This window comes from Artibeus jamaicensis, unplaced genomic scaffold (genome assembly GCF_021234435.1).
Source record: "Artibeus jamaicensis isolate MK-2021 breed Jamaican fruit bat unplaced genomic scaffold, CSHL_Jam_final contig_944, whole genome shotgun sequence".
Lineage (NCBI taxonomy): Eukaryota > Metazoa > Chordata > Mammalia > Chiroptera > Phyllostomidae > Artibeus > Artibeus jamaicensis.
The window spans coordinates 5,764,821-5,778,656 of record NW_026522020.1 but is presented as its reverse complement, the minus strand read 5'-3'; the positions used below and the strand labels follow the sequence as shown (position 1 = coordinate 5,778,656).

General features: G+C 60.0%; 1 protein-coding gene across 2 annotated transcripts in view; it reads left to right on the top strand.

Moving 5' to 3' along the window:
• The window catches only part of HDLBP (high density lipoprotein binding protein), a 62,068-nt gene extending 48,509 nt beyond the window's left edge, over positions 1 to 13,559 (top strand). For both annotated transcript variants that reach the window (XM_037161379.2, XM_037161378.2), the window contains exons 17-28: positions 1,055 to 1,273; positions 3,379 to 3,600; positions 3,692 to 3,910; positions 4,586 to 4,724; positions 6,101 to 6,228; positions 6,886 to 6,990; positions 7,271 to 7,405; positions 8,316 to 8,459; positions 10,263 to 10,448; positions 10,919 to 11,035; positions 11,186 to 11,311; positions 11,442 to 13,559. In XM_037161379.2, coding sequence (XP_037017274.2) covers positions 1,055 to 1,273; positions 3,379 to 3,600; positions 3,692 to 3,910; positions 4,586 to 4,724; positions 6,101 to 6,228; positions 6,886 to 6,990; positions 7,271 to 7,405; positions 8,316 to 8,459; positions 10,263 to 10,448; positions 10,919 to 11,035; positions 11,186 to 11,311; positions 11,442 to 11,528 — 1,827 coding nt within the window. In that variant the 3' untranslated portion in view covers positions 11,529 to 13,559. The remainder of the gene's footprint in view (positions 1 to 1,054; positions 1,274 to 3,378; positions 3,601 to 3,691; positions 3,911 to 4,585; positions 4,725 to 6,100; positions 6,229 to 6,885; positions 6,991 to 7,270; positions 7,406 to 8,315; positions 8,460 to 10,262; positions 10,449 to 10,918; positions 11,036 to 11,185; positions 11,312 to 11,441) is intronic.
• Positions 13,560 to 13,836: the final 277 nt, after the last annotated feature.

The following is a 13,836-nucleotide window of genomic DNA, read 5'->3' as shown; positions in this document are numbered from 1 at the left end:
TTGGGTGGGGAGGAAGGGTGGTGCTCTTTCTCTATGATTTCTTTACACACATTAACTTTCTGCAACGTCTGATCTGCCTGAAATCCATCTGGTGCATTTTCCATTTCAGATGCTAGTCTCACCTGTGGAAGTTTGATGTGAATTTCTGGTTCTGGTCTTTTCCTTCAGCTGCTTGACCGGCTGCTGTACAGTGAGAGCCCTTCCTGCCCTCGGCCCGTCTCTAACCTCTGGTCGTTCCCAGGCGGCTCTCTTTTGGTTTTGCCTCATTATGGGTTGTTGTTTCCTGTTTCTTTGCACATCCAGTATTTTTTTTATTATGCCAGACATTGTGAAGTTTATTTTGGTGGATTCTGGTTATTTTTGTGTCCCTGTATCTTTGTGCTTCAAGAAGTCACTTTGAAAAAGCGCACCCTCCTTGGACTTGTTGGGTGGGGTTGCGGTGCTGCTTGTCCAGGCCCAGGTGCCCCTGCTGGAGGCCGGACTCTTCTGAGCCCTGTGCCTGGGTCCCGTCGGTGCGGACCTGCCGGAGCTGTGGTGCTGTGCCCTCCGGCTCTGCTGCTGCTGGCCCTCCCCCCGGCCCCGCAGTCTGCCTGTGCGTGGGCCCGGCTTTGTCCGAGTTCTCTTCCTGGGTGCTGGCCCGACGGCTCCAGGTGCCTTGCTCTCCCCAGACCGTCCGCTCTGTGTCCCTGGTGCGGGCCCCGTGCAGGGCCCCCTCAGGTGCATCCCGTCTGCTGCGTCTCTCACACCACTGTCTGTGCAGCCAGTAAACACCATCTCGTCGACTCCTTGTGACTGGAGGCCAAGTCCCTGCTCACAAGTCTAACAGGGAAGGCTGGTGGTAAACCTTGGGCAGGTCTCTGCGGCTCACACCCAGAGGGCCTGGAGGAACAGCACGGTCTTACGGTCTGACATCGTGGCTTCCCTTCTGCACTGAGTTGCCAGCGTCCACACACACGCACATGTGCACACTCAGCCCCTCCCACTGTGGCTTAACTCTCACTCTCACCCTTCCCGCCACACAAAAACGTGGCTCCCTCGTGCCGTGTGATTCCAGGCCAACATAGCCGAGGTGGAGGTCTCCATCCCCGCCAGGCTGCACAACTCCCTCATCGGCACGAAGGGCCGCCTGATCCGCTCCATCATGGAGGAGTGCGGTGGGGTGCACATCCACTTCCCCGGGGAAGGTTCGGGGAGCGACACGGTTGTCATCAGAGGCCCTTCCTCAGACGTGGACAAGGCCCGGAAACAGCTCCTGCACCTGGCGGAGGAGAAGGTGAGTCCTCGGGCCCCAGAGGGGTTTCTGCGTGCTGCTTGCTGGGAAAGTCCTCTCTTTCACGCGGAGACTCCACAAACATGTCTACCGTGGCAGGTCAGAGCAGGGCCCGCGCCTTCCTGGCCCTCTGTCTCGGCCGTCTGCACGGGCCTTTCCAGGTCGGACCCCCACGTCTGAAAGCAGGTGGTTTCTGTGCAGGAGAGTCCGGCGCAGAAACGGCGGACCCTCTGTGCAGTTTTGACAAACGTGGCAGTTGTGCGGCCGCCCTCACAATAAAATGCTTTGGCCGTCACCCTCGGAGTTCCTCATTGAGTCACCTTTGCCCCTTTGTCGAAGTCTGTCCGCCAGTCCGTCTGTCCCACAGGGCAGGGCATCTGTGAGTCCTGCTGCTCGGGGCTCTGTCGGATCGCTTCGGCCGCCCCAGATCCTCCGCCTGCCGATCTCGGGGAAACTCCTGCTTGGTCTCCCGGGAGGGGCTCTGGCGCAGTACAGCTCAGACTGGGAGGGACTGACGTCTCAGCGGTCCGCCTCTTCCAGTCCGCCTCTTCATTTTTTTAGAGATTTTATTTGTTTATATTTAGAGAGAGGGGAAAGAGGGAAGAGAAATATCACGTGCGAGAAATACATGGATCAGTCGCCAATCGGGCACCCCCTGCTGGGGACCTGGCCTGTAACCCAGGCATGTGCCCTGACTGAGAATCGAACCTGTGACCCTTTGGTTCGCAGGCTGGCGCTCACTCCACTGCGCCACACCAGCCAGGACCCTCTTCAGGTTTTTAAGTATGCAGCTTCTCCTTGGTCTGTAGGTTTTAGTGTGCGGAGCCTAGGAAATTTGGTTCAGTTTAGATGGGTTTTGTTTTAGTATTACCACATGTGGTGCTTTGTGCTTTATGGTGCAGTGTGCAGAGATGTGTTTGGTTACTGTTTACTGGCCTTGTTCTTTGTGTCTGGTCTAAAGATCACTTACTAATTTCAGTGGCTTTTTTTTGTAGGTTTTCATGAGTTTTATGTAAATTGTCATCTGAGAGCAGGCAGTGCATTTCTTCCTTTCCGGTCAGTGCCCCGGTGTGTCCCATCTTGCTGCGCCTCTGGGGCCTCCCGGGTGTGGGGAGCAGAGCAGGGCCTGGAGCGCCCCGGCCCCTCCAGGAGCCGGGGGGCCCCAGTCCTTTCCCAGAAGGGCCTGCAAGCCCAGGCGTTGTCGGGCGAGGGTGCTCCTTCCGAGGCCGAGTTGGCTCGTAGTTTTGATCGGGAGCGAGTGTGGATTCTGTCGGAGGTTTCTTTGGCTTCCATCGACTTAGTAGTGTTGATGGAAGCAGTAGTGTTGATGATGTGTATTAAGTTGATTTTGGTTTTTTGTTTGTTTGTTTTTTACTCTTTCACCTACCTTGACGTCCTGGGCTAGACTTGGTTTTGATGTGTTTACTGTTTGGGCTCACTTGACCTGTCAGCTTCCTGGTGCTGCTGTTGGTGAGGGTCTGTCCAGAGACCAGTGGTCTCTCTGGTGTCCGTGGGTAGGTGACACGTTCAAGTGTGCTGCCTGACGCCTAGCAGGCCTTTGCTGCTCTGCCTTTTATTTCTTCTCCGTGCCTGCGGGCCTGAGTCAGCCTGGAGGGGTGTGTCCCTCCAGTGGCTCCGATAGACTAGCTGGTGTTCACAGTTGAGGTCCTGTGAACTTGGTGTCAGACAAGGGCCTGGTTGGTAAAGGTCTCTGAGCTTGCAGTTGGGGTGTCGCTGGCTGTGCATGGGCTCACCCAGAGCCTAGCAGAGGGAGACCTGGGCAGGGAGCACTCTGCCTGCATGGGAGGGGCGGGCGGCTGTGCCAGCAGGTGCACCCCGTGGTCCCGGGTAGAGGTTTGCTCACTGCTGGTAGGTGGCAAGCCTGGAGCTCTGGGTCTGTGCGCTCTGATCACCTTGGCACCTCCTGCCCTCACTGAGGGAAGGTCAAGGGTGGCTGTGCATTTGTGTGGTGCTGTCTGATTAGCCCCAAGGGGGTATTGGCAGAATGTGAGGTATGCTCCAGCCCACACTCTTGTCCCCTTGGGCCTCTTGTTCACCTGCCCAGGCAGGTGGTATCAGGCCAGTGTTTGTGGCGTTGGTTTCTGCAGCAAACCAAGAGCTTCACCGTGGACATCCGCGCCAAGCCAGAGTACCACAAGTTCCTCATTGGCAAAGGGGGTGGCAAGATCCGCAAGGTGCGCGACACCACTGGCGCCCGCATCATATTCCCGACGGCAGAGGACAAGGACCAGGACCTGATCACCATCATCGGAAAAGAGGATGCTGTCAGGGAGGCCCAGAAGGAGCTGGAAGCCCTGATCCAGAACCTGGTGAGGCCTAGCCCTTGGGAGCCACCTGGGCAGCGGGGGTGGGGCCCGCGCTGCCGGCCCCTGACTCCTTTGTCTTGTCTCTGGGCTGCAGGATAACGTGGTGGAGGAGTGCATGCTGGTGGACCCGAAGCACCACCGTCATTTTGTCATCCGAAGAGGCCAGGTCTTGCGGGAGATCGCTGAGGAGTACGGCGGGGTGATGGTCAGCTTCCCGCGGTCCGGCACGCAGAGTGACAGAGTCACTCTCAAGGGCGCCAAAGAATGTGTGGAGGCAGCCAGGCAGCGCATCCAGGAGATCATCGAGGACCTGGTGGGTGCCCGGGGCTGGCGGCCACTCAGAGCTGGGTGGGGGAGTGCGCGCATATCCCTCGGGCCGGCGAGCCCACTGTGGCCATTCCTGCCCAGCCTCTTCCTGCAGTAGGTTAGTGCTGCCCCTGAGAAGCAGCTCTGCCGTTGGTTTTTATCGAAGTGCCATGTGTGCAAGGCACCCGCTGCCTCCCCATCCCCTGCTCCAGAGGGAAGAAGAGGTGGACGGAGCCTGTCGGCCCACAGAGGAGCCCCGCGGCACCCCTGGGCTTTGTCAGCTGGCCTTAGAAAGTCAGCCCCCTGGCTCCTGGCCCTCCCGTGCCGAGGCCCTAATGTGGAGTCACAGCCACAGCATCTGCAGGGCCCCCCTCCTGGGACTGACACGGTCCCCTGTCTGCAGCGGTGGGGGTTCCTTGTGTGTGGAGACACAGGAGCGAGCACCAGAGCGTTCTCACACAGACGAGACGTTGGTGATCTTCTAGACCTCGGCGGGCATGCTTCAGAAGGGCCTCCCGCGGCCCTGCTCACACCCCTCCTCCCGTGACCCTGTCGTCGGGGAGCCTTCAGTTTCCCTGGGAAGGGGGTGTCCGTGCGCTTGGTCGTGGCTGCAGAGGCTGGTGCTGTGAGCGCGATTCATGAGCACTTAACCTTTCTCTGTTCCTTCTTGCTGTGCCCCCAGGAGGCCCAGGTGACCATAGAGTGTGCCATACCCCAGAAGTTCCATCGCTCTGTCATGGGCCCAAAAGGTTCTAGAATCCAGCAGATCACTCGGGACTACGGCGTTCAGATTAAATTCCCAGACAGAGAGGAGAGCCCAGGTGGGTCTCCGTGGGGAGCTCTGGGGGCCGGTGGCTGTCACGTGTCCTGGCAAAGCTCTGTCTTGTCTGGTGCTGGACACTGTTGGGTGTCCCAGGGGCTTGCAGAACTGCCAGGCCACGGGCCGCGTCGGCTGCTGCAGGGCAGCGAGGTGCCCTTCAGGTTCTTAGAGGCCCGTGGCAGGTGGCCGGGCCGGAGGAGGGATGCCTGCTGCCTCTCCTGCAGGTGGAGCAAGTTCAGCCCTGACCCCACGAACCCGCTCTGGCCCGGCAGCAGCGCCCTTCCCAGCCGCCCCGTGGGGCTAGAGGCTGCTGAAGGGGAGCAGCCTTGACCCAGTTAGGACGCCACTGGTCACCAGGCTGTCCTTCTGGGATGACTGCCATCTGACTCTGCTTTGTGTCCCGAGGGATGGGGTAGGGTGGGGAGGTGGCCCGTGGGCAGGGTCTGGCTTCTGTCGCAGACCCGACTCTGTCAGTCAGCGCACACCCTGTGCGGACTGCCTGTCGGTCCCCCGGGCGAGCGGGGACCGGCCCGCACCCGACCTCCACAGGCTCGTCAGGGCTTTAGAGCGCCTGTCGGTCTGGTCATACAGGCTGTTTTGAGTAGAAAACTAGCTAGATCATACCTTGTCCCATTTATGTTCCACACTGGACTATTGACTTCTTAATTTTGATGTGATTTCACGTGTGAAGAAAAACTGCACGGACACAGTGGGTTCTGGATACTCCCTCCGCAAACCTCCCGAGTCGTTCTCACCCACCCTCCCCTTTCACACACACCCGCGTGCACGTGTGCACTGGTGTCTCTGAGTCATCGGAGTGTGGTTCTCACACCTGCCTCTTTTCCCTGGGGGCTGGTTCCCGAGAGTGAGGGCGTTCTCTTGCATCAGTTGCGCTGGCCCTGGCACGTCCGTCCACATCTGGAGATCTGGTTATGTGATACTGTGACAAGTTCATAGTTGACCTTCAAATTTCCTCATTTTTGAAGCATCCCTGTTTTAAAGCAGGAATCACGATGGCTCTGGGCAGTCGTGCCTGCCCACTTGTGTATTTGTGTCTCAGGGACTCCGGGATTCCGTGTCACACTAGGAATACTGTTTGGCTCCCATGGGAGCCACCCCCCAAAGCTGCTTCTGTGTCCTGTCTCAGATCCCTTTATTCTTGGCGGCACTTCCTGGCAGAAGCAGCCTTGTCACTCGTGAACCTCTCGAGCCCCTCTCAGCTGCCGCCTCCTGTTGCCAGCGCCAGGGCTGTGGGGACATTGTCCTCCCCTCTCAGACGTGGCGGGCCCCTCGCTCTTCGCATCACCAGCTCCCGTGTCTCAAAGCTGAGGCCGTGCAGCTGAGGCCCGTGTGACTTGCCCCCTCCTCTCCTCCTAGCTGCCCAGGAGAACGGTGAGGACACGGGGGAGGGGAGAGAGGCAGACCCTGGCTCTCCCAGGAGGTGCGACATTATCACCATCTCTGGCCGCAAGGAAAAGTGTGAAGCTGCCAAGGAAGCCCTCGAGGTGGGTGCAGCCCCCCCTTTCCCGGGAGCGTTGAGCATTTCCCTTCCCAGCACCTGCCGGCCCCTGGGCCGCAGGGAGCCCAGCTGGTGGGTCTTGGTGTCCCCTCTGTGGAGCGTGGGGTGTTCAGGCTGTCTCGGGCCTGTAAGGAAGGACCAGTCATTTTTACAGTGAGCACTGACTGGAGCCGCCTCTGTGTTGGGCGCTGATCTGCATGCTGTGGGGAGCAGTTGTCCCGTGTCCAGGGACAGGTGCCATGGAGGCAGGTGTCAGGAGCAAGGGTGGGCCCAGGCACATACCTGTGACCCATGGGGGCTCAGGCCACAGTCCATTCCTGAGCTCTGCGAGGCTGGCAGGGCGGCCTCTGTGTCGGAGCCGGGTCTCGAGGCCTCTTTCTCCTGGTTCTGTTACTTTGTTTTCCTCCGGCAAGGGGCCTCCGACACGTGGGAGCCAGGGCCCGAAAGTCGCTCCACCAGTGTTAACCCTAACACTGGACTCCACGTCCTCTCCCCAGGTCTTCCCTGGGGTCACCAGTCACCTTCTCAGTCCAGATGGAAGGGTCCGGGTGTGCCTGTCGTTCTCCCCATGAAGCCCTGTGCTGAGCCACAGGGTCACTCTGGTCACTGCTCTCAGGCCTGATGTCGGCCCTCTTCCCTGCAGGCACTGGTCCCTGTCACCACTGAAGTGGAGGTGCCCTTTGACCTTCACCGGTACATCATTGGGCAGAAGGGCAGCGGGATCCGAAAGATGATGGATGAATTCGAGGTGAGCAGTTTATAGGTCCTGTCCCTGGAGATTAGGTGTGGGGAGTGACCTGTCACTGGGACTGTCACAGGCTCCCCCCAGGAGGTGCCTCCCCTCCTGCTCTTCTTCATCAAGCTCTACGCTGCCTGTCTTCCTTGTCCCCAGCCTGCAGGTGTGTCCCTGATAAATGTGACAGGCAGCCTGTTCATACTTCCAAGTTTGCCATCATCGGTGGGGGCTAGATAGACACAGTCCCATTCGGGGGGCCCCACATACATCGGGTCTATTCCGTGTCCACCAGGTGAACATACACGTCCCGGCACCTGAGCTGCAGTCTGACATCATCGCCATCACAGGCCTCTCTGCCAATCTGGACCGGGCCAAGGCCGGGTTGCTGGAGCGCGTGCGGGAGCTGCGGGCAGAGCAGGAGGACCGGGTGAGTGCCGGGCGGGGCCGTGGGCACTTCCTCCCAGGCTGTGGTTCTCATTCCTGTGGCGTGAGAATTGCCAGGGGCTTCTGAGAGACGCAGCCCCCCGGCCACCCTGTGACCAGGGAGACGGGGAGGCAGGCCGGCAGTGTGCTCCGCTGGGGGCGTGGCCACCGGCCCTCACAGGGTCGCGGCGGCAGCCGGGCCCCGGGTCTGTCAGCCCAGTTCTGCGAGTGTGAGCCTGGAGACACGGTGGTGCCCTCACGGGGCCGCAGGGCTCGGGGTGTGGGCGGCCACCGGCCCTGAGTCTTTCTCGCTCGGCAGTTTCGCTGCTGTGGAGTCGGGGTGACCGCCCGCCCGCCTGCCGGAGAGCTGGCCTCTGCGGACGACAAGAGCGAGGCCTGGAGGGCGGGGCCTGGGCACTGGAGGCGGGGCTGCGGGTTGGGCGGGTGCGGGCTCCCCTCCGAGGGGGTGCGCCTGGGCTCGGGCGTCCCACGGGGTCGCTGTGGCCCCACTGCCTCACTTAGCCCAGGCACCAGCTTTGGGGTGTGTCCTCGGACCAGGTCCTCAGACACACTCATCTGGGGCTGTGTCCTTAGCGCCTCGATTCCCTCTTTCCCCTTTGGCCTTTTTAATGCCCACTCCTGTCCCACCAGTGAGGAGCACATGGCTCCGCCTGTCATCGTCCTCCCAGGTCCTCTGCTGAGGGAACCACAGCCCCAGTTGTGTGGGGTCAAGGCCTCCGGTTCTCATCACCTGTTGGTGATGGGATGTGGCACAGAGGCCCCCAGAAAAGCCTCAGCCTGTGTGAGTGGCTGTGCTGACGGGGGCCCTTCAGGCCTCTGGGTGGAGTGAGGGCACCTCAGGACCCAAGTCTTCTACCCTTTGCCTCATTCTTTCTCCCTCATGTCATCGGCAGGCTCTACGGAGTTTTAAGCTGAGCGTCACTGTCGACCCCAAATACCATCCCAAAATCATCGGGAGGAAGGGAGCAGTGATCACCCAAATCCGCTTGGAGCATGACGTGAACATCCAGTTTCCTGATAAGGATGACGGGAACCAGGTGAGAAATATGCTCGTGTTGGGCACGCTGTCGGGGCGTTTTGGGGACATGTGTCTTCACCTGGGAACATGGACCAGGCAGATAGGAGAGGCCCCGCTGGGCGGGGAGAGAGCAGGTGTCTGAAGATTGAGTTTGGCTCGAGGTTTGGCCCCATCTCAGCAGGTGCCAGCAGGCTGAGGTTTCCCTGTCACAGCTGCTCCACCGTGTGCACTCGGCAGGGTCCTGGCATGCTCGTGCTCCACCCACTGCGGCAGGTGCTCGTTCCCGGGGCCCAGCCAGCCCACCCCACAAGCCTGCTGTCCTGCCCTAAGGCTCAGCTCTGGAGGTGGGCCTTGCACCGGGTGGGAGTCCCGTCTGCACCCAAGTCTCTTGCACCCTTTGCCACACAGCAGGGCACCCAGAAACGGTGGCCTGGAACCCTCTGGCCAGCACACCCTAGCAGTTCTGTGCAGCCTGGTCCCACCGTGCCTTTCCTCCCCACCTGCGTCCCAGTGTCCTTGGCGGGCCTCCTGCCTGCTTCTGTCCCTGACTTTGCTTCTGGAGTTCTTGTTCAGGGAGTGAGGCAGGCCTGCAGTTGCTGGCCCTGTGTCCCCTTCCTCTGCTCCCAGCGCTGGGCCTGCCCCGGGAGCGGCGTTTTTCAAATACTCTTTCTTCTGTTTGGAAGGACCATGCTTATACTACTGCATGTGGTAATTTTTTATTTTTGACTCGACCCTTAATTACTTTGATCTTGAGAATTTAGATCTCTCCGACCCCTCATCTTTACTACCCTTTCCTTTCCTCCCCTTCCCCACGTAATTACTGTTTTTTAGCACCATTATTTAGTATTTAGACAATCACCGTTCCATAAGCCGAGCAGGGTCAGGCAGCCACATCTTTCATACACAGTTTTGTTTTGTTTTTCATTTTTAGAGAGGGGAAGGGAGGGAGAAAGGGAGAGAAACATCAGTGTGTCGTTGCCTCTCGAGTGCCCCCTACTGGGGCCCAGATCTGAACCATGGTATGTACCCTGACTTGGGATTGAACCTCAACCCCTTGGTTCTCGGTCCTGCTCTCAGTGCACTGAGCCACACCAGGCAGGGTTCATACAGTTTTTCCTGTGCGAATGATGCTTCAATTTGCCAAGTGTGTTCTGTCTTCAGTGCTGCCGCCTCTGTAGCTGGTGGAGGTTTCTGGGCATCACTGGATGGGGACCAGGGAGGGTTCACGGCCTCCTACCCTGTGTCTGCGTCACCTGGACTCCTGGGGCCTCTCTTCCTCTTCTAGGTGGTCATTCTCCCCTGGTTCTTCTACGCTGCGTTCTGTTCTGTGTGTGTGTGTATGTGTGTGTGTGTGTCCTCAGGATGTGGTTTAAGGTGGCTATTTTGTTTTCTAGTTTTCCCTCCTATGCTTTGAATTGTCCGTTTGCTCACTCTGCCACTCCGGTGCCCTCGCTGGTACATGTGTGTGGTAGGAGGGCGGCCCTGGGTGGGGCACTGCAGGTGTGTATTGCCGGCCATGCTGTCTAGCACCTTCTTCCAGGTTGGTCCATCTCCACAAAGGGCCCCACAGACGAGGGACCGGAGGGACCTTCCCTGACCCCTCACCTGCCAGTGCCCTTGCATCGTCCTGTGGGCAGGTGTTCTTTCCCTCCCGGTGTGTCATGGTCTCTTGCGTGGGGCTTGGGAGGGATCTTGTTAACCCGATGTTTTCCTACCTTCTTTCTCCGCTGAGTGGGTCGGCGTGTCCCCTCAGGTTTTGGTCTACCTCCCTCAGTCCTGCTCAGGGCCCAGTGTCCTCTTCTGAAAGGCTCCCCCTTCTCAGCCACAGGACCAGATCACCATCACAGGGTACGAGAAGAACACAGAAGCCGCCCGGGACGCCATTCTGAAAATCGTGGGTGAGCTCGAACAGATGGTTTCTGAGGACGTCCCTCTAGACCACCGTGTCCACGCCCGCATCATTGGTGCCCGCGGCAAAGCCATTCGCAAAATCATGGATGAGTTCAAGGTGTGTCCCCAGCCCTGGTGAGTTGCAGGTGTTGGTCCCTGCAGCAGTGGGGCCCCACGGACCCCCAAGCCCCAGTTTTTCTGCCAAGGCTGCTGACAGTGCTCATTGGCCAGCAGGGTCTGGAAGGGGAGACCACCTCAAGTGCTCAGGTGCTTGTCCCTTGGGCGGTGAGGCCAGGTAGGGTCATAGCCGTGTAGCCGGCACTGTTGGTCGGTCTCCTGTGCTGGCCTGAAGAAGGCGGCCCCCTCACGGTGTGGCTTCCTGCCACCCTGGCCGTCCCCAAAAGGCACGTGCGTGTGAAGAGGTTACAGCGTCTGTGCCCTTGGCCCCCAGACCAGGTGCCCACATTTCCAACAGAGAGTGGGAGACACTGGAAACAGACTGCTCCCAGGCGCCTGATGGGAACCATTGAGTCCAAAACCCTTGATGGACTCAAGAGCCGCCTTAGCCAACGCCTGTGCTCCTTCCAGGTGGACATTCGCTTCCCGCAGAGTGGGGCCCCGGACCCCAACTGCGTCACCGTGACGGGGCTCCCAGAGAACGTGGAGGAGGCTGTCGACCACATCCTTAACCTGGAGGAGGAATACGTGAGTCCTGGGGTCCCGCAGGGCCCTCCGCAGGTGTTTTCAGGTTCCAGGCGGGGCGGGTGCCCCAGCACCTCGAAGCAGGGCGAACACAGAACTGGGTGCTTGCCGGGCGTCCCTGCCGCTGGCTGACGCCTGCCCCTGTGCCCACAGCTGGCCGACGTGGTGGACAGCGAGGTGCTGCAGGTGTACATGAAGCCCCCAGCCCACGAGGAGTCCAAGGCGCCGTCCAAGGGCTTTGTGGTGCGGGACGCGCCCTGGACCACCAGCAGTGAGAAGGTCAGACGGTGCTCGCGTCCAGGGCCCCTCTGGCTGGGGGGGGTGGCGCCCAGGGTCCGAGGGAGGAGCCTTTTCTCGGCTGCTTAAGCACAGCCCACTGAGTGAAGCTGCACCCTCTCTGTCCCCACAGGCTCCGGATATGAGCAGCTCTGAGGAGTTTCCCAGCTTTGGGGCTCAGGTGGCCCCCAAGACCCTCCCTTGGGGCCCCAAGCGATAATGATGAGAAAACAGAAACCTCTCCAGCCTGCTGACCCAAACCCCACCACACAATGGTTTGTTTCAATCTGATCCAGCAGCTGGACCCTCCGTAAATTGTTGACGCTCCCCCCTCCCCGAGGTCTCGCAGGGAAGCGGGTGCCGGCGCTGTGTGCAGCCGGTCCTCGGGCCTGGCCAGTGCCCAGTGTGTGCTCAGGATCTGCCCCTGACGCCGGCTGTGGGCCGGCTTTCCATGGTTCGAACACTAACAGAGGCGATCGGACATCTCACCGGCTCGTCAGCAAGGCCCTGGCCCCATTGAGTGCTGCACAGCTGGGGCTGAGCCCACTTCCTGTGTCGTGACCTCAGGAAATAAATTCCTTCACTTTAGAAAAGCCAAACGTTTGCCCTCTTCCTTTCCCAGCTCCCTTCCTCCCTCTGCCTGTCGTCCAGCCCTCTGTAGACTGCAGTCGCCTCCTTTGCGCTGCCCAAGTCCGCTCAGCCTAGACCACAGGGCGGGAGGAGGCCTGGTGTGTGCACAGGAGCACTGGGACCCCAAGGGGCCCGGGTGCCCGGTGTCCCTGCCTGCCCTGCACTGCAGGCACTGGGGGATGAGCGAGGCTGGCAGGTGAGGCTGCATGTCTGCTCTCTGGGTCTGGGGAGGGAGGTGTGGAGGGCGGGGGGGGGGGGATGTGGCCCACTGAGGAGAGGTGGACACCTGCTTCCCCTCAGAGACGGCCCTGCTCTGAGTGACAGCTGAGTCGCCACACCGACTTCCGCTCCCCACCCTCCCCAGAAGGATGCCCACTTCAGTCTCCCCCTTTCTACCTCAGAGCCAGGGGCATTGATCTGTGGAGGGCGGGGCCAGCCCCGGCCCAGGGTCTGCTGTGGCTGTCCCCACTGTGGGCCAGTCTGGGGTGGGGGATGCACACCCCCCACCCCACATGCTGTACTCTGATGCACTGGGGTGCTGTGTGCGGACCCCTAGGAGCTGGCCGTAAGGGGCTGAGAGAGGCTGCCACTCAGCCTGGCCTGGAGGAGGACCTGCTCAGGGAGCCTGCTTTCCTCAGGTGTCTTTTGGGTCATCCTGGGTTGGGCAGGTGCCCCACGCCAGTCAGCTTGGCGAAGGTCTGCTCTGGAGAGGAGGGGCCCAGGCGGGGGCCGTGTGGGAGGCACAGCCAGCGATTGGCTTCTGGGTTGTCGGGTCTCCCGCCCCGCCCCGCCCCATGGGGGCCACGTGCCCCAAGTTGTTTGTCCCAGATACCAGGGCTCCTGGAGGAGCTGACCGGGGCCTGACCACTCCGTCTATGACATTTTCTATTCGATTCTTACTCAGCTTGGGAACCTTTAGATTGAAACTCCTGAATACACCAGAATTGCTTAACGCAAGTCTGACGTCAGTTGCCTTTGCAAGTTCCCATGAGCTCAAGCAGCCTTAAACGTGCCCATTTGTAGGAAAGAACATTTGCTTCAGCAGAATAGGGTGGGTGACCCCCATGTTAGGCGGAGTGGATTGAGACGGAGAGGGAAGGGAAGGCGTGTCTCGCTGTTCTCCAGGAGTGTCCCTAGTCCCTGGGGTCCCTGCCACCTGCATGAGTTTGGGAGCCTTTCCTGTTGGCCCGCGCACTGCCTGCTCTTGCCCTCAGATGTCTACCCAGACCTCCGTTTCTGTGGCATCCCAGCCCCTCCCCCAGAGGTGGATTTTTAATTCTTGCAACGGGTGTTTGCACATCTGCACTTGCTGCTAAATGTAGGTGCAGCCTCCTCCTGCACTGCACAGGGTCTCGCTGTGTGACTGTCAGTCACGCTCCCGCAGTGACTGCCCGGGGCTCCTGCCGCCCCTGGTGCTGCTGCGGGAGCCCTGGGTGGGTGGGGTGGGTCGTGAGGGTCCTGCTTCCCTTGTTGACTGTCCTCCGTGTCACGTGTGTCCACAGTACAACTCGTCCCTTGGCCTTAACTTTGGAATTTGGAGATTATATGCAAACGTGTAAAGGCTCATGAATATGGATGACACTGGAATTTTATAAGTTCTAAAATAAAACCCAAAACCAGATGCCGTGTGCTGGTGTGTTATTTTATCATGCCACATGTGTTCTTGGCCCCGTGGAACCAGGGGCATTGGCAGCACACACTCGAGGGGTCACAGACACACGGACATAGTTCTCATCTTTGCCATGGTCCCCGCAGCTGGCACATGGTTCTCATCCCACGCTGACTGTCCACCCTGCAGGGGCCACATGGGAGCCAGTGGAGGCCGGGGCTGGGCAGTCTCCTGTCCCTGGGACCCTGGCCAGGCCTTGCCTGCTGTGAGGCAGTGCCCTGTCTCCCCA